Source organism: Hylaeus volcanicus, chromosome 3, assembly GCF_026283585.1.
Source record: "Hylaeus volcanicus isolate JK05 chromosome 3, UHH_iyHylVolc1.0_haploid, whole genome shotgun sequence".
In the NCBI taxonomy this organism is placed as follows: Eukaryota; Metazoa; Arthropoda; class Insecta; order Hymenoptera; family Colletidae; genus Hylaeus; species Hylaeus volcanicus.
The window spans coordinates 31,533,818-31,553,091 of NC_071978.1; the positions used below are offsets into that span (position 1 = coordinate 31,533,818).

Consider the following 19,274-nt stretch of genomic DNA (forward strand, 5'->3'; position numbering starts at 1 on the left):
GATACACAACAATCCTGAAAATTTTATTCATAAACTGCAATTATGAGGCCATCTAGGAAAGGGAATAGTATCCTTGATATTTGATATATTCAAAATACATTGTAAAAATCTTTCAAAGCCTAATCCAAAACCAGCCGTCGTAACATTGCCGTATTTACGAAGTTCTAAATACCATGAAAGATTACATGTTAAAGGTAATTGTGATTTTAATTTTTCATAATTATCTTGACGAATACTTCCTCCTACTAACTCCCCTACATTAGGTACCAAGAGATCCATTGCGGCAACCTTTAAGAAAAGTAAAGCATGTATCCATTTGGTATATAAGGTGTTTGTTACTTAAAAGCATTACATCTCTTATTTGAGATTTCTCACCTTTGAAGTATCATCTTTACATTCTTTCATATAAAAAGGTTTGATTTCTTGTGGCCAATTTATGACAAATACAGGAATATTATCGTTATATTTGACTAAAAATAACTCGTGCTCCTTAGAAAGCAAAGTTCCATACGTAATAGGCTGTTTGAATTGATTAACGTTATTTTCTAAAATCTTAATTGCATCGTCGTACGTTATACGTGCAAACTTTTGATTCAACCACTGTGGTTCTTGACCATGAATCGACTGAATATCAGAAGCACCCTTTTCAAATACATCTTTCGTAATATATTTTATGAATAGTTCAACTTGGTCTATTAGATCGTCGATAGTATCGACAAATGCCAATTCAGCTTCTAACATATAAAATTCAGATAAATGTAATCTCGATTTAGAATTTTCAGCTCTGAACGTTGGTCCAAAAGTATATACTTTTGTAAGAGCTCTGAAAAAATGTAACGATTCACGTATACTTTTAAGACTGGTATATATTGCTGGTTATTTATCGCTTAAAACATTTTTCAGTTTAATCACCTTGCAGCAACTTCTAAATGTAATTGGCCAGAAACTGTTAAAAACGTGATGGCATTAAAATACGATTCTTCTTCTGAAATACCATCCCTTTTCATACTATCTAATATTTGCGTAGAATGTGGTTTTACTAGAAACAATTCACCAGCACCTTCGCAATCATTGGAGGTTAAAATTGGAGTATGTATACGAATAAATTGTCTATCTCTAAAATAATTTTCAATAGCTGAGGATGCTAAGTGGCGTAATCTTAACACGCTGGAAAAGTTTCTGGTCCTTGGTCTTAAATGCAAATATTGTCTAACATATTCCTCGGAATACTGTTTTCTTGGGGCAAAAGGATATCCATCCATAACATTGCATGTACCGATCACAGCGATATCACTTGCGAGTAATTCAACCCTACCGTCAGAAGCCAAAGCTAATTCTCCTTCCGCTTTGATACTGCTTCCATAACTTAACTCATTAGGTTTCATGGATTTTGGTACAACAATTTGCAACATTTTCGAAGTCGATCCATCGGTGATGTCAAGAAAAATAACGTCTTTCATCTTTCTGACTGCGCGAACCCAACCCTATATCAATAAATCATTTAGAGCAACTAATATCATGGATATTAAGATAGATTTAGAACTGATAGAATTGAGATAAAAAGAGATTTCTGTATTTATTATAACGAATGAAGCGTATTACGAAAAAAGGGTGTAGAAAAATGGACAAGGTGAATTATCGAGGTACGAAAAAATAATAGAGCACGGCTAACCTGTACTTTTATATGTTTTCCAATCGCTTCTTTGAAAGTAGTATCAGATAATTGCAACATACTATGAATATTGCACTTGTAGAAATTGAAGTTTACGAGTGCCCTTCTTAGAAATGTGGAGAACATTGTAAATAATATTTTAATAGCAATATTACGGAAGTTGTACGGTTAATAATTACACTAGTGTGGTCAGATGCAGATGCCTTAGGGCTCAGGGGCTGGGGGCTGGGGGCTGGGAGCTGTAGCTGTAGTATCAAGTATGTGAATATGCAGCTACAGTATATGTACGCGTTCAGCGGTTCAGCGTGGTTCAGCGCAAGCGGTCCCGAGGTAAGTATCCCAAAGTATCCCGAGCACCGAGCACCGAGTCTCGAGTGGTCTCGAGTCCCGACGTTCCGACTCCCGAGGTACTCGAGCTATAAGCATATACTGCAAACAGTATTAAAACAATGTACGAGTCATGTAAAGTCATGTAAAGTCATGTAAGTTTATGACAATTTTCGACTCGTAAGCAGTTGCGAGCGCGGTGAGTTGTGCAATTGTGCACAGTTGTGCAGTTGTGTTTGTGGGTTGTGACAGTTTGCGAGTGACGGACAGTAACGAAAGCAAGGAGTATAAATATAAAATGTATAAAATATTGAATCCACGTTTTTAATTAGTCAGTTTGGTAGGTAGCGACGTAGGTAGCGCGAAATTTTATAATCGCCATTTCCAATATAATATTATGAATTATCGCTCCCTTTAGTTAGTGGCGGCATCCAACAACAACGAGGAAAACTATTTTCACTTGAAACTTGGCCGTTATCTCACCGATGGCGCCTCTGTATTAGTTGTAGTATAGTTGAGCGATTGTTGCTATGTTTGGAAGCGAATCCTTTCCATAGTCAACGTAAGCTGCTTACATTTTACATTTTACATTTACGTTTTAGATACTTTCGTATAAACTGATATAAATAAGGGTTTAGACAGAAGCGGTTCCTAGCGATGGTTTACATTTTTTGGAAGTTTGAAATACACAACGAATTTGTTTTCTGAAAAATGTCTACGTTTTATTTACAATCTTAAAATATACTAACTTTACGCTACGATATTTTATCTATGTATATATAGAACACAAATTATATTTCTTCCAATGTTCTTCTCTTATTCTTATTTTCTATCGTCTATCATCTAACAATTATTCCATGAAATAGCTTAATTTGATGCACGAGGCGACGACAGTATTTTATACAATACAAGTGCCTTCAAACTTCAAAGGTACACGCTAAAAGTATATAATACAGGTATCATTATCATTATCCTTGCTCGATTGATAGTCGATCCGCTTATTCCAGGACCAAAGGAATAGTCTTTTGCCAACGATGAGAGGACCACTGTTGACAAAATGATTTCAAGTAATTTTTGTTATATATCGAATATATGTAATAATAATAATAAAGTTTCATGGCATGGAAGTTGATCGAGTAAGAGGATGTATTAAACAACATGATGTTAATAACAACGTTATCGTTAAATAATAGTTTACCTGGCACGATTTTGTCTTCTTGTATCGCGTTCGTGATGTAGTTTTCCCTGTCGGCTGTAATAAATTATGTAGGTCGTGAAAATGCGAAATGGCGAAATGTTGAATAGCCGATGCGTTTGTAAGAGAAAAAAAGAAAGGAAATATGATCATTTGTCTTGGTTACTTACGAGCGCCTTCCGTCGCGAATCGTATTATCTCGGAGGATTTGCTCCAGCCGTAACGGTTTTTCGACAAAACGAGAGCTTCGTAGTGAGTCGCTTCTTCCAATCCCGTCAAATTAAAGGAGTACGTATGAATAAAGCTATTGGCATCGTTGCCGCTTGGTATATATAACGTGTGCCATTCTCCAGGGACACCGTTCTGACCAACGCCAACGCCAACGCCAACGGCAACGCCAATGCAGCGGATAAAAGGGATAAAAATACATTTGATTAAAATACATTCGAGTTGGAGAGAAATGGTTACTTGTATCGTACAACAGATTATCGGGCAACATTCATTTCGAAATATCATAGAATAGAAATACCCTGTATTTACCCTGTATTTACGAAATTTGAACTCGTATTGGACGATCGGACTGTAACTGTCGACCTCCCAAACGAAATTATACGAGGTTTTCGAGAGACTGTGCGAGGTCTTTTTGAAGACGGCGGGATTCGCAACACCCGATAATTCAACTGCCGCCTCGGTGATTCCCAACGAATTAGAAGCCCTGCACAGATAGAAACCGTAATCTGTCGTCCTGACGTTTCTTATCACTAAACTGTGATCGCTCCCGGCATTGTGCTTCACTATTCCGGACGAATACTTGACGCTTCTGTTATTGAAGTACCACTCCACCTATCAAAAGGGTTTTCTATACAGTATGTACTAAAACTTTGTATTCTCGAGATTATAGACACGTACTAACGTTCTTTAACACGGACTAAAGACAAGTGAACAATTAGACCTAGAAGCATCATCAAGTGGTTTGGTTGATCAAAAATAGTCTAGTAAAATTGTTCTCACCGTTGCCTCTGGCCAAGCGGTCACTCCGCAATGCAACTGCACTCGAATCCCAGGCGGTGCGTGCATCCAGTTTTTCGTCATCTCGATTGTCGGCTTATCTGTCTTGTTCCGAATCGTCGATTGACCGTATATGAAAAAATATCGATCTCGTAACTCGTAACTCGTAATTCGTAACTGGGTATCTCTATTTATTCGATAAAACGTGCATCTATTGTAGCATTAGGTAGGCAAAGCTACGGAACATTTTCACAAATCACTTTGAATTTCAAGTAAAAATATCCCTTAAATGGGGGATTGGTCGTAAAGCTACGCCGCCGTGTTTTCTGTTGTCAATCTTTCCCCAACCAAGTCTAGAATTGCCGTATATTAGATGAAACGTGAGTAATTGTTTAATACAACGACAAAGCGACAAGTTTAATAAGAAAGGTTCTCAAGGTAACGTTTCATTCGCAACATTGCGATTGACAATGAAAATTATGATCAATTCGATCAACGATTATTATCGTAGCAAAGGACTTTAAGCATTTGTACATCGCGTGGCTGCAATTAGATCGTACAGACGTACGATCGGAATACTAAACAGAGGAGGACAGTGGAATATGTTGGGCAATTTCCTAATTTAATCATGACCATTTAAGCGTGGATAGAGGATGCCAGCCGCGTATACTTCCGTACGTAGAAACGAGCATGCGTGACGTAAATGTAGTAAATCGAATAATATTATAGATTGAAAATAGTTGTACCGATCCGTTGACTTACATCTAATGTACAAGTCTATGGTCGCCGTAGCTGGTTCACCGACGTCGTTGTTAGCGATGCAAGTGTAACGACCAGCGACGCTGGGACTTTCAGCGTGAAATTGCAAACGCGATCTGTCGTATAAGAATGGTATTTCCCCGTCCTGCGTATGGATAAATAGAAATATTTTTATCGTTTTCTACGTTCGATTTACTATACATACACTTGTATGTAGACATGGAATCGCGTTAGATGACCATTTCACGATTTAATCATAACGAATTATTTTGCATCATCTACGCGTCACGTACCTATTTACTATATTTTTCAAAGTTGGACAATTATATTATTGTACCATACACATATCGTACGACACACATCGTACAATAGAAACGCGCTGATTACCTTGTTTCTCCAGGATACGATAGGGACCGGAACACCTTTCGCCACACACGCCATGTCCACTTCCTCTCCTAAATTTACTTCCAACTTTCCGGATTCTGGCACTGGTTGAACGCTGGCCGGATCTGCGAGCAATGTTACCGTTCGACAAATTGTTCGGTTCCCTCTTGTTTCTACATATTTACTCTCTCCTCTCTACCTGTTTACCATATTATAACATAATGTTATGTTATATTACAGTATATGTATATATCGCTGCACTCACACATCACTTCGATCTCGTGTACTTGCGTAGCGTATCCCCAGGGAGCTGGTCGAGACGCTTGACACACGTATTCCCCGGTATCGTTTCGTTTCACATGGGAAACCTCCAAGCTACGGTTCGAGTACATTCGAACTCTTTCCGGTGGTACATGTCGCGGCTCGCCGCTGTCTGCCAAAAGGATCCCGTCCCTCCACCACCTCACCATAGTTTGCACTTTATCTGGATATACTTTTATGTATGTAGATAAAGGGACATGTACAAATAGAAGAATATTTTCAATCCTTTCGAAGGCTCGATTAAAAATAGGGAAACCAATGATTTTCGCGTCGTATCGTTAAACAATTGGACATGTTTATCCTCCATTTATTTCAACATTCTTGGCAAAATGGTACTAACAATTTAATAAACCCTCGAGCTAAGAGATTCTTCCGTCACGTCGATCTAATCTGGCCTTAATGTTAATTCTAACCAGAGTATATCATCGAGGCCAACGCCAACGGTTGAACCGTTCGAGTCAACTTGAGAACAACTAAAGGGCCAACAAGTTGGTACTCGATCCGAATAAAATCAAGTCTTTAATCTACGGCGATCTTAGAATCGTTGATCGTCTCAACGTACACGATGGTACACAATTTTCCGTCGATATCGCGACCAAATAAAGTAAACGTCCAACAGGTAGGTAATCGATCGTACGAGTAGCTACATAACCATAACGACATCTTATTTATTCTTGCTTTACGTGGACCTGAGATTTGATTGCGAGTCTGACACAAACACGTACCATTGGGGCCATCTTCAAATCGGATTCAAAACCGATACCGATAGATAATTGGATATAAAAGATAGACTTACCAACATCTTCGACGTAACATGGAAGTAAAACCGTATCATTCTCGAATGTTTTCACAGTCGTTGGATAACTTTTGAAGCCATTGTTCACCGCACCACGATTACCTGTAACGAATCATTTCGAAGCACTTTCATTTTTAATCGAGTCGATCGGTGCCTTTTTTTTACTTCCTACAAAACAGCTTACGAACAATCAGTTTCACTCTTTCGATGAAACATTCCAAATATGTATATTATACCGAAAAGGGTTCACGACTCGTGTACAATATTAATAGTATTAAATGTAATTATAATATATTGAAAAGAAAGGAGAGAAACAACCGGATCAACAATAAATTTATTTCAACGAATTTCATTGGAGTCGAAGGGAATTTCTTTGAAAATCGAATAGACACTCGGGCTTAAATCGCAATCGGCTTATAGCGAGAATGTATAGTACAACATTAACGGGATATACGCGTGGACCTTTTATTTGTTTGTTTTTATATGTACATAAAAGTATGTAGCTTAAGTTAGGTACATGGAAAATGTTTAGCTTACCTGTGATGAAAATGCAAAATATCCAAAACAAGAGCACCATGTTACGATAACATGAATAAACACTTTTAAATCTTGAAATAAACGACGAGCAAAAAGAATTACGAACAAAAAAAAATACTATGTATTCACAGCCGCACTGTTGCACGCGCCAACTCTTGGACTTTTCACGGGACACTGATCTTGGATTAAGATCGTATTCCTACGATCTTGACGCGCGCGCGCACACACACACGTAAACTGTAACACATGTGCTTGTCCACACGCACTTGTTGTCACGTGTAATTATGACCAGTTGTCCATTGTACAATTCAGAGATGCTCATGTCGTGACCCATGGAATTGTTGAGCGATATTTCCAAAGGTACTCGAATTTCCTCTTGAACAGCAATTTAATCGAAATATCACAATTTTTTATTATATCACGTGCCAATTTCTTTTCTATGGATTTACTATACTAACTCAACGTGACGTAATATTTTATAAAGTTAATATTACAAGAAGAAAAGGAAAAGAAAAATACTTTCACCACGAGTTTGTAGTTGTTAGGAATCATAGCAATGTACATGTATGTACATTGAATTATTCGGAAATATTTGTCGAAAAATTTGAAGGGATCTTTATTACATGAGAACCGTCGTCACACCCTACTGCATCGTCGACTACATGTGCACGAGTACATGTGCATAGGGTATACATGTCCATCTACCATCACCGAAGGCATTCTTCTATAATTTGTTCAATTTACGCACTGACACGTACGATACGTACGATACGTACGGTCATTCATCGAGTTATCCATTAAATCGTTAATCTAATATATAAATCGACGCGACGACTTTTAATAGGAGGCGACAAAGAGTGTAATCCTTTCGATGATTGTAAACAAATCAAACTATCGTTACTCATAATGGGCATAGATGGGCGACATTTTATTCGTATTATAGGTATACCTAACCGACTAATGCAAATACCGTATGCCGTATAGTATAGCGATTTATTTTCAACGTTTAATAACGTCCATCAAATAGCCATCGAGATTAGTTTTTATTCTTCTAAAACGTAGACGGGAGAATATTTGCATCGGATAGTTGGTGTAGTCGCATACATGTATGTTTCAATCGCGAGAAAGGTTTCTCAGCTGTGAGACGCTTTTTTTTTTAGATGTAATGTAAGCGAATCGAATAGCGGTTACACTGCGATTACTCGTACGATACTTATTTTCTCGCAATTGTTAGATTAAAGACTATTTTTAAATTATGAGAAAAATTCATTATGCGATTTCTATCGTCATGGACTCGCGTACACGTTTATCGTTAGAATGATCGCAATAATTGGCCACTTGAAGGAGCTTTACACGTACACTGCTCGTATTAAAACTTTACTCGCGAAACTTTACTACTGCGTGTAATAAGTGCTTGGTGCACCCCGAGACTACGAATAATGGACGCAGGGCTAGACGATAATTATTCGATAATTTGGGTTTTACATCGGCGTTAGCGTCGTCGTCGCGTTGTAGAGAAAATGGAAGAAACGATCAAAATGAGAAGGAAAAAAGTAGGGAAAGAACACGGAATAAATCTGCGCCTCTCTCTCGTTCTCTCTCATTGTCAGCGCTCTCGAATCAGCGAGTGTACTCGTACTCGTAGTCGTGCGAATCTATGTGAATATGCTTAATCCAAACTGACAATGAACAAGGCACTTTGGAGCGGTTCTCAATTATTTCATACACTCAATCAAGTGGCATATAGAAGGCCTGTTAAAGATAATTGCGAAATTTATTTACCGGAAGGTCAACCAATTTTAAATGCCTTACTTGTAATCAGTTTTACTGTTTGTCTAAATGCTCTTACGACAAAAATTAATAAGACGACATAGCTGCATATTTATACAATATATTTTGCTTGTTGCTTATCGCTCGATTTCTTTGTTAAAATGTTTATTAATAGAGTGATAAGGGAATTTGCGGAGTTTACGGTGCGGTGGTGATCGTTATTCGCCAGTTGAACGTTGTCATCGAGTATTCGTGTCGTAGCAGACAATGACTAACAATCAAACTAAAAACTCATGGTTTAATTAACGGTAATTCGCTGAAGCGCCAACCCCAAACGCGACATCGTCGCCTCGCGTCGTTTAGGTTCAAGCGTGTTCACTTGTTCGGTGTTGACGGACAGTTGAAAGGAATATTTGCTAGTTAAGCTCGGAAATGGGATTAATTGGGTGGATCACGCTGGTATACCGGAAACATTTAACGCATCGATTCCGAAACGAAACCGGTTAAACGTTCCAAGTAGAATAATTCCGAGAAACGGACGGTTCAATGTTGAGATACGAGTACGCGACGCGACGCGACGCGACGCGACGCGACGCGACGTAGGCAATATATTAATTATTCAAAGGCAAATAGCTGTATCAAGATTGGACGCACATCGATGAACAAGGTGCGTGACCAAACCACAGAGTATGGATGCTTATGCCTATGCCTATGGGCATCGGGTTCGGACTTTAGAATCGATCCAAGTTGCTTTCTACATACATAGATCCCATTAGCGCTGCCTATCAACTCGCCTCGTAATCATAAGCCAGTCGACTATCGACTAGTGATAATGAGAAGCGATACGAAATGAAATCCGATTATGCTAAGAACCATGACAAACGCTTTAGTTTGCCGTGCAGTTATACGGATACCATCGGATACCATAACATTTGGACAAATTGATCCAACGATTCATCTTTCCGATGCATTTTTCATTTTTGCAAGGGTAGACTAGGTCTGTCCCGGCAATCGATCAATTTATTTCTCGAGCAAGTTTTCCAATATTTTCAAACTTACAATATTACAACTTCATACATATGTACGTTAAAACAACTTGGAGTGGCAATTTTAGCGAAATTGTAAACAAAGTACTATTAGCTATACGATTAGTATTAGTCACGATTGTACGCGGTTAATTTCTCCCGTCGCGCGTTGTCGAGAGAAATTGTCGAATATCGGCAGCGCGTGGATTTGTCCGCGCTCTTGCACTTTCGGATCGATGATAAAATATGCAAATAGGACGCGACGGGGTATAAAAAATTCTAGAAATACCGCGACGCGGTCAGAATGGTGGCAACGACAAGCGACAAGCGTCAAGCGAATTCGTGTGCAATTAGTTGTTCGGGGCACGATTAAAATCTTGAAGCTGACGCCTCTTCTACGAGAATATTGAAAGTTAAGAGGATAACCGGCGAGTTCGTTAATCTTTTTGCCACGATCGATTCATCGTGGAAAAGATTTCAAATAGAAAGCTTCTATAATATTATACATATATGTATATTGAAAAGAAGTTCGATAACATTATTAATCGTATCAACTAAAACTATGGACATTTTATTATATAGGAAAAATTCATTATTTTCCGTTCGGGGGATAAATACGATGTGGTATTCGAGAAATTGTAGAATTTCAATTCTACGGAAAACGTAATTTAACTTAATTTACGTTTTTCCCGACTACTACAGAACTTGTTTCATTTACGAGGAAACGAACACGCATCGTGGTAACCGTGCACACGTTCCGCGCCAATGATGAAATTACCTTAGGATAAATACAAAGGTTGTAATCGAAACAGCCAACCGAGACGATTTTGAATTTACATTTCCATCGTGGCCTGCGTTTCTCGATTACCGTTGACCGGGCCGCGGCCGAACTGCAGTGGTCGTCCTGATTTTTAATGGATGCAAAACGAATGCATACATTACATGCACAGCGACATGCAAATCGCAGAGCACAACATAGTCGTCGCGCGTCGTTGGACGTGTTCGCGCTGACATGACGGCTTTCTCGGGAAAAATAATTCTTTGGAGAAAAGATTAATTTCGATCACATTTTTCAGTCTCTTTAGTCATTCTTGTTTTTTTTTCTTTTTCTTTTTCTTTTTCTTTTTCTTTTTCTTTTTCTTTTTCTTTTTTAACGAATCACCAGACTACTACGACGATGTTTCTTTAACCGTAGCAGCACTAACAATCAAACGATCTCACAATCCGAATTAAAACGGACGAAACATGGATCCATTTTCGTTTCCGTCTTTGTTTAACAGGGTCAATCACAGCTGCAGGCTAATGTAAATGTAAATTCACATCTGCCGTAGATTTTGCACTCTCATTGTGTACATACGTGTGTATATACTATACATATGTACACCGAGTCATCGTGTGCTTTCGATTCGATTCGAAAGTTCCTTTCATTTATTTCATAACCACAAATTCAGATCTAACCATATCTTTTCTATTATAAATAAATGGGTTTCGAATTATTCGAATGGAGTTTGCACGTTGTAACATGGTAGGTATCTGTTTCAAGTCTTGTATCGAAATAAAATTAGTTTAAAAATCAAGTAGCGTAATCTGGTAAAAGTCAGAGGTGCAGTTTCTTCGACGAAACCTATTTGAAACATTTATCCCGAAAATAATTTGATCTTTCCGTCGTTTACCTAACACAATATCTCATCATCATAAAAAGATGCGACGAGATTTTTTTTTTTTTTTTGCAAATCCATTAGCCAAAATTTTATAATAAACAACACGTGCATCGAGATATCGAAAGTGAGAATGAATGCGATACGATGGTCAGGTAAGGTAAGAGACTGGCGTGTCGCGTCGGGCCGCGCCGCGCCGCCCCGCGCCGCGCCGCGCCGCGCCACCCCGGGCCAAGTCAGACATGCGCTCTTAAGGAGAAAATTGTGCCGGCGAAAGGAGTTGTGGTCTGTGGCGTGGTGTGTGATGTGATATGGTATGGTATGGTGTGGCGTGGTGGCAAAACCCACGTTTCAGTTTGTCGCGTGTGCTGACACGGTGCGCATGTAGTCTTGTGGAACGGTCGTCGAAGGATGTCGTGAAAACTTGAAAAGTCTCGGCGAGTTTCATCGAAAAGGAGGCCAATACATATATCGAGGAATGATGAAGTCGAGTAGAAGGAGGACGACGACGACGACGACGACGACGCCGAAACCAATAAAGTGCCATGTTACGTTAACATTTACGAATCGTTACTACCGAGAATAATTTGGTCACTTTATTCGAGTATTCTTTTTATGGATTTTGCCATCGCCAAAAGCAGCAACGATCCAACAAACAACTCTTTTAATTGACGTCGTCTAGCCTACTTGTAAATAGAGTGTTTCTTTCGTTTGTCTATACGTGTACCTACACCTAGGTAGATATATCTACCTACTTGTACTCTGAATGTAATCGAGTTCATTTTTAGCCATCCGATTTAACAATAAATCGGGCGATATTATTACGCGAAGAATTGTAACAATGACGGAATCGCTGATACCGTCGGCGTCGGTCAGCAACAACCAAACGCAGACGGAAAGCCAGAGTCACGGTCAAACTCAAGCTCAAGCTCAAGCTCAAGCTCAAACACAAGCGCAAGATGAGAAGAACGAGAAAACGGAAAAATTTGTTTTTCTGGTAAATTAATGAAATCGTTTTACTCGTTTACTCGCTTAACTAAATCTTATTCTTAAGATTAGGTAGAGTTACTGCGTGCAGTGCCATACTACCAGTCATTGTATTCGATCTAATCTTCTGTCGCAGAACTTAAAGCCAATATTCCAGTCGGTTTACAAAATGTTCTCTCGTGGTTATCGATCATTATTCGTACGAAAGATATCGAGGTTCAATTTATTGTACTGTACTGTACGCGCAACGAATCGATGTAGACTCGATTTTTAATATATATCTACGATACAATAATGTTTCGAATTCTTATTTCGGATAAAGGATAGTTTTACTCGTTTCGTTTTGTTTATGATTCAATAAACGTCAGCTGCATGAAGAATTCTTTATATTTATACCCACAGACTCAAAGGCTCAAGGGCTCAAGGGCTGAAGGGCTGAAGGGCTAAAAGGTTCGAGGATAGCTCGCGATTGCCGTGTTTGCAAATATCGGAAGCCTACCGTATCGAGTATTGAAATCGATGCGGTGCATTCCGCGATATACATATGTAGGCGCATGTGTGTGTGTGTGCGTGCGTGCGTACGTACGTGCGTGTATACTAAAAAAGTGATTAATCGTGTGTCGTTAAATTTTATTTCACAGCAAATACAGGATATCAATAGCCAAGTGGCACAATTCCGCGATTTGCTGATAAACATCGGGCAACCGCGAGACTGTCCAGAACTCCGTGAGAAAATTCGAAGATTGCGTCGAACGTGCGTAGAAGCGTGTAAAGGCACGTCTCATCTGATACTGCCACAAGTACGAAGGTACGTAAACTTGGCGTAATTTTCTTTCTAAAATCTACTTAAAGATACGAATCATTGAAATCGAAGAAATGTGAAATGAAAAATAATAAAGAAACGAGCCAAGTACGTATTACCTATTACCTATTACCTACTGTACCTATACGATACAAGTATCTTTTTGGAATATCGGAGTTGGTAGCATTAGCTAAAGTAGCATAGAAAACGGGGCGTTTGTTAGGTAATACAATATAAAAGCACGAAATAAAGCTGAAAATAAAGAGGAAGGAGAAATCGTGGCACTCGATTAACTGGTTTACGTAAATTACGCCGAGCCAAACGCGAACGTGAACGCGAACGTGAACGCGAACGTGAACGCGAACGTGAACGCGAACGGTCGGACGTTAAACGAAGACGTCGCGTTGGGCAAACTCGAATTGCTTCCGGTTAATGAGATTTCAATTAACGCGGTAAATGGATTGCTACGATACAAGTTGAGCGCAGTCACGATCGCAAACATGTTTGTGACTGGTTTCCGTTTCTTGATGCGTGATATTTCAGCTTTTCAACGACTCAACTTGAAAACACGTTATTATCGTGAGTCAAAAATCCCAAAATATAGTAAAAGGCATTGTCTGCTCCCATTGTCCGCTCCTAAAGCTCCTGCTATTTGTCCAACTTATTACGACCGTATTTCTTCCTCTAAATTATAAGATTAATTGAAATTTTTGTATGGTCGTCGTATACCGTGAACCGTGAACCGTGAACCGTCAACATTGCATGCTTGTGTACAATTATACCTGCGCAGAGAACCTTTTATTATACCTAAATAAAGAAAATCCTCTTTAAGTCTTACTAATCATGTGAAAAGAAAGTAACATTACCGTTTCTGAGATATCTCTATATGTTCGTAACAAAGAACATAATGAATTTCACAGGATTTCGATTGGTCTTTCGGAGAACAATGGCTGAGGTTCAATCTCCAAGGATTTTCCGGGCTTTGAAACATTTTTTTCCACGAGTTTGCCGGTTGCTAATGAAAATGTAAATGTTTCATCGAGTTCCTTTCTCCTCTCCTCTGCGCTCTTGTTAATTCTTTCCGGCCAGCAATCCGCAACGTGCAAGCAATGGACGAATCTCGATGTACGACTTGCATTTCGATGTAAATGCATTTCTCAAATTCCTCCGAATTTTTCTAAGGAAACAGACTCTTTGGTTTCCCGAGTCGAAAGTCGAAAGTCAAGCACGCGATGAATCCTTTATTGGATCAGACCTTGCTGGAAATCCTGTTTAAAATTTATAATAAAATAAATGACACACTCGAAATACTGCTCGCTTCATACAACCCATCTTACAAAATCTTCTATCTCAAATTACTTATCTTTCTCTGGTCACGTCGAATTGCGATTAACACGTCGCGTCGCGTCGACCGCCGAGTGTGTTGCAACCGAGTTCCGATTATATCATTTCTACTCTATGCCAGCAATCACGTCTATCTTTCAGGACTACGGACATCGGAATCCCTGTGGACAGTCCGAATTTGATGCTTCTGTTTTACGCTGTTCAACTGTTTCTACGCGAACTCTACAAAAGCAAAAGTCTCATTCGTCTTGTGCCCATGGATATGACCGAATATTACGGTAAGCTACAATTACTATAACAGTAATTTTGTTGAATCTTCGGGCTAAAGCTGGAACTTGGGCTTAAGCTTGTCGGGTCGAGGTTACGCAGAGCTGTTTAAATAAATTTACAATGAAACCGTGACCATGGATGATCATGGATGCTAGGTATGTATATCGACTTGTCGTCCGATCACACCTTGTCCAGTTGCCACTACGATGATGAAATACAAGATTCTGTAGCACCTCTAATTTGCGAGAGGTAATTTACTAAGAATTTTGTCAAATCAAATGAATCAAACAAAGAATAGTTGTAGCATTCGAATATTGCTAATAACTCGACGATTTTTTCTTTCTCCACGACGCGACGCGACGCGACGGCGACGGCGACGGCGACGGCGACGGCGACGGCGACGGCGACGGCAACGACGAAAGCGACGGCGATGGCGATGCGAAACGATCCAACGGGTGGAACATACCTATGTATACATACATGTATGTACACGTATGTAGGTCTCCACGAACAAATTGCGAGTATTCATATTTTCGTGAATATCTTTGAAACTGTATAGGACATATCGGAAAAAGTTTCCGTCAACGTTTTATGTCTTTTAGTATCCTGCAATGTGTCGAAATGGAAAACATGAGAAACATACTATGTAATTCGATTCGAACCTTTTATTCTCCCGTTTCAGAATCGCGAACTGGCTCGTCCAAGATTGGCAACGCGATCTCGCAAATTGTTTTGTGCGCGCAGATTACACCGAATTTCTACGAGGAGGAACTGTGCAGTATTAAAAAAGACTCGGAGGAAATTCGAGAGCTGATTGACCAACTGCAAGAGTTTATGCCTCAGTCGGACGGCGATATAGGTAACATCATACTTTCTCAGTTCCCTCGTCATTTTCATCTCTTTTCTCTCTTTTCTCTTCTCTCGTCTCTCTTCTCTCTTCTCTCTTCTCTCTTCTCTCTTCTCCCGGCGCCGGCGTTTCTCTATTCTCTCCTGTTTCTTTCAATTTTTATAATCATGATACGGAAAATATGATTGTCGAATGGAAAGAATACATTGTTATTAAAAATGTCAAGAGTTTCGCAACCGATGAAACTGAGATGTTCGCAGCACCTTCTATCGATAATTTCCTTCGAAACCTGGTCGCAATTGTTAACTCGATCACGTGTATCCGTGAACGCATCAGTCTGTTTACCTTTGATGATACTTTGATCCTGTGTATATGTATATTGTATATGTGGATGTAGATGTAGATGTAGATGTACACATACATCTTCCTTCCTCGACCTCTTTATCATTTCCTCCCTATACCTCTTCTCATTTTCTCTACATACATATGTATACAATCAACTATCCCTAATCGGATTACTCGGGAGGCCAAGGTCTGGAATTTCAAAGGAGACTTATTGTTAAACGTTTTTCACCTTCGCCTCTGACTTTGTCTCTGACTCTGACTCTGACTTTACTTTTATAGCTTTCCATTGATTCTACAAAACAACCGTATTACTTTCGTCATATTTCCTTCTACTAGTTGTCAGAGAAGAATTTCTTTTTCTTCAGACCAACTTTAAATTCTGCGAAATTTCGTTTTGTCTCGGTTTCGAAATAGATCTGCGCGCCATTGTGTCATCGATTGGAATATTAATGGTGAACTCGAAACTCTGTCGAGGGAATAGCGTTAGGGGGAATTAGCGAACGGTGCTGAAAGAAAGAACGAACGGGATGTGACATTGAACGAAAACCGGGTCAAGCTCAAGCGGAAGCATGGACTTCCCTTTCCCCTCGGCGTGCGGCCCGGCGTTCTACCACGGAACGGGAAATTCACGCTCGAGAAAGAACGCGTGCGGCCGTAATAGAGGAAAATAAGAAAATGAAAAGGACCGTCCGATTTTTTCTCTTGCGAGTAAAATTCCCAAAAGAGAACTCGTCGCCCGTCAAGGTTCTCGTGCATGCTGTAACTTGATAATTTCTTAACGAAACTAGACGAGCATATGCATATGTATTATGTATATCTTTACCTACTTACATACGTGTGCGTTTACAAAAATTTCTGTAAAAAAATATGACGCAACGTTGAATCTTGGAGTGCCACTCGCTTTTCAGTTAGAACGATCATTTGTTTTCCGTTTCCAGAGAAATACACAGCTTTGCAGAATCTCGGAAGCAAGGGCATCCGTATTAACGGCAGACGAACGCAACGATGGAATCAAACCAACGACAAACCTAGTAGATCCGCTAGACAATCCTCCTATTTTCGCGGAGCTCTGAATCTCTTCTGTTGCACTGCGAAAACTAACTACCTTTAAATTAATCAGACATCTCTTTGCCAAACGAACAAGAATTTCATTTCATTTCATTTCTTCGACACACGTATAAACACTTTCCACCTACGTTTAACTTCTAAGCAAATCTCATTGACAAGTTATGAGTTTTGAAGCGCGGAAAAGTATCTTCACCAGTCCATTTTAGACTGCAAACACCTTAGAAACCAAAGAAAACCATTCGTGATTCAGAATCGTGAAATGTAAAACTTCAACTAGTCGATTAGTCGATAAGAGCCTGACGCAAGCTTTATTTAGTTTACAAGTCTAGATCGATAATATATGTATACATACATACATACATACATGCATACATACAAAGTAATTATATTTTTTTAACAGAGCTTTATTTTCAACGGAACTACTCAGAGTTGAATTTTATTCATATTCGATGAAATATTAAACTCTCGGATCAATTATCGCATATTTTCCATTATTCAATTTGTACCAATGGTCGTAGAACGCTGTCTAAATGTATCTACTCGTCGACGAAAAATGTTGACATTTGTTCGCCTGATTAGATACAAAACTTGACAGCTCGTACCTTCGTATAACAGCTCTACGACTATATTTCTTCTGTTCTGCTTCTGTTAACTGTGGTGAAACATCATTTCAAAATTCAACCTTGGTGGGTTAACGTTCACGTTCACGTTCAGGATAGGTGAACATAACGTACAGGTGAACATAAGCGGGCCCAAAATTTACATTGAGTGTATATCGTTTACAAAACAATTACAAATCCCACTGATTAGATTAAAAATTATAAAAGTAAAAAACTCGATACTAATCGCGTTAGATATTAAAGATTCCAATATATTCTTGTACGCGGACCAACATGGACCACGTGTCGCTCGTTTACCATAAGAGTGACACAACTAAATCGATATTATGAGATTTTAAATACAATAGATATCGCTAGTAGTGTATTTCTGTGATAAATAACGACGTATATCTAACTTGATTATTTTCTCTCTCTTTCTCTAGGTAAGAATTTTTTTATCTCGTACACCTTAGATTATAAGTCGAACTACTAGGAGGAATTGCATTGTATTATATCTAGATGTACTTTGACAAAGGAAAAGGATATATCTATATACAAAGTCTATCTATACTTATACATTTAAATATTCATACAATATGCACACTTTAAATTAATTTACAAACAAAGTGTATAACGAAAGTGTTATTGTTCTGTAATATATATACATATATATGTATATGTGTACAGGGATCGTTTTACCTCTCTCAATAAACACTATACTAATCTACTATGTTATATGTTACCAAGTTAATATTAACGATAGCTATCGTCGAAATTGTATGGTTCGCGGCTTAATTAACTGTACTTGTGTCAGAGATAACTAATCTACTCGTTTACTCAGGCTGTGGTTTTCTTTACTGCATTTTGCTGTAGGTTCATCCAACACATTTATAGCACTACTTTTACAGTATACCATTGTCCATATTAATCCACATCGGACCTAACCCAAATTAGCCAATTAGCAAATTAGCAAATTAGCAAATTAGCAAATTAGCATTAGCATTAGCATTAGCATTAGCATTAGCATTAGCATTAGCATTATCAGTACCGTACCGTCAACGCCAACGCCAATATCAGTCAGTACTCGCAATTCGCAGCCTTTTGGTCTGGCCTATCTAGTAACTTTGTATAAAATATATACATCAAAGTTCTCATTGCATTGGCATATAGCAGGTTATACTAGGTTATAGGTTTCGTCGAACACCAATCACAGTCTACAACTGAACTTGCTTGTACCTTCGTTGCGCTCCTCTAACTAGAATAATATTCTAATCCATGACGCAAACTCTGTATCTGTACAATTTACAAGTTGATACAACTGCAATGGTACAAGCAGAGAATCCAAAGTTTGTAGCGCCGCGTTGGAAAAATGCATCCAACTAAAATAAACCTGAGAAAGTGCAGACGCGGTTTGAACAATTTCTGTCGTTTCAAAAAATATAATTTTTGAAATTTTTTTAAATAATTTAAAGCAATTTAAAAATCTCGCTACTATATTTACATACATACATATATAAATATATGCATGCACGCTTTTTCGTTCCATATTTTAGTTGAGTG

General features: G+C 38.8%; 3 protein-coding genes and 1 long non-coding RNA gene across 7 annotated transcripts; 1 reads left to right on the forward strand and 3 right to left on the reverse strand.

Annotated features, from left to right (window-relative positions):
* Positions 1 to 2: 2 nt before the first annotated feature.
* On the reverse strand, positions 3 to 1,934 carry LOC128873712 (probable asparagine--tRNA ligase, mitochondrial). Its single transcript, XM_054117472.1, has 4 exons — positions 1,673 to 1,934; positions 913 to 1,484; positions 376 to 823; positions 3 to 288 (listed from the first exon to the last, which is right to left on the reverse strand). The coding sequence occupies exons 1-4, from the start codon at positions 1,796 to 1,798 to the stop codon at positions 28 to 30; spliced, it is 1,407 nt and encodes a 468-aa protein (XP_053973447.1). The 5' UTR covers positions 1,799 to 1,934; the 3' UTR covers positions 3 to 27.
* On the forward strand, positions 1,798 to 18,761 carry LOC128873718 (uncharacterized). 3 transcript variants are annotated; one of them, XM_054117483.1, is made up of 6 exons: positions 7,426 to 12,141; positions 12,241 to 12,449; positions 13,081 to 13,247; positions 14,727 to 14,863; positions 15,538 to 15,714; positions 16,462 to 16,864. In XM_054117483.1, exons 2-6 carry the CDS (start codon positions 12,294 to 12,296, stop codon positions 16,542 to 16,544), a joined length of 720 nt encoding a protein of 239 aa, XP_053973458.1. In that variant the 5' UTR covers positions 7,426 to 12,141; positions 12,241 to 12,293; the 3' UTR covers positions 16,545 to 16,864. The 3 variants fall into 3 exon arrangements, with proteins under 3 accessions (XP_053973459.1, XP_053973458.1, XP_053973456.1); XM_054117481.1 differs by lacking the exon at positions 16,462 to 16,864 and adding an exon at positions 16,986 to 18,761 and having other exon boundaries at positions 7,432 to 12,141; XM_054117484.1 differs by lacking the exons at positions 7,426 to 12,141; positions 12,241 to 12,449; positions 16,462 to 16,864 and adding exons at positions 1,798 to 2,002; positions 16,986 to 18,761.
* LOC128873713 (limbic system-associated membrane protein) lies at positions 2,742 to 7,159 on the reverse strand. Of its 2 annotated transcripts, none has more exons than XM_054117473.1 (10): positions 7,000 to 7,159; positions 6,463 to 6,564; positions 5,611 to 5,838; positions 5,349 to 5,470; positions 4,965 to 5,106; positions 4,206 to 4,303; positions 3,735 to 4,037; positions 3,365 to 3,557; positions 3,198 to 3,251; positions 2,742 to 3,045 (listed from the first exon to the last, which is right to left on the reverse strand). In XM_054117473.1, exons 1-10 carry the CDS (start codon positions 7,037 to 7,039, stop codon positions 2,924 to 2,926), a joined length of 1,404 nt encoding a protein of 467 aa, XP_053973448.1. In that variant the 5' UTR covers positions 7,040 to 7,159; the 3' UTR covers positions 2,742 to 2,923. The 2 variants fall into 2 exon arrangements, with proteins under 2 accessions (XP_053973448.1, XP_053973449.1); XM_054117474.1 differs by having other exon boundaries at positions 2,743 to 3,045; positions 5,611 to 5,829; positions 7,000 to 7,158.
* LOC128873723 (uncharacterized) lies at positions 13,080 to 18,986 on the reverse strand. The gene is made up of 3 exons (XR_008456472.1): positions 18,768 to 18,986; positions 14,108 to 14,746; positions 13,080 to 14,023 (listed from the first exon to the last, which is right to left on the reverse strand). It is a non-coding gene; the product is annotated as an uncharacterized LOC128873723 (long non-coding RNA).
* Positions 18,987 to 19,274: the final 288 nt, after the last annotated feature.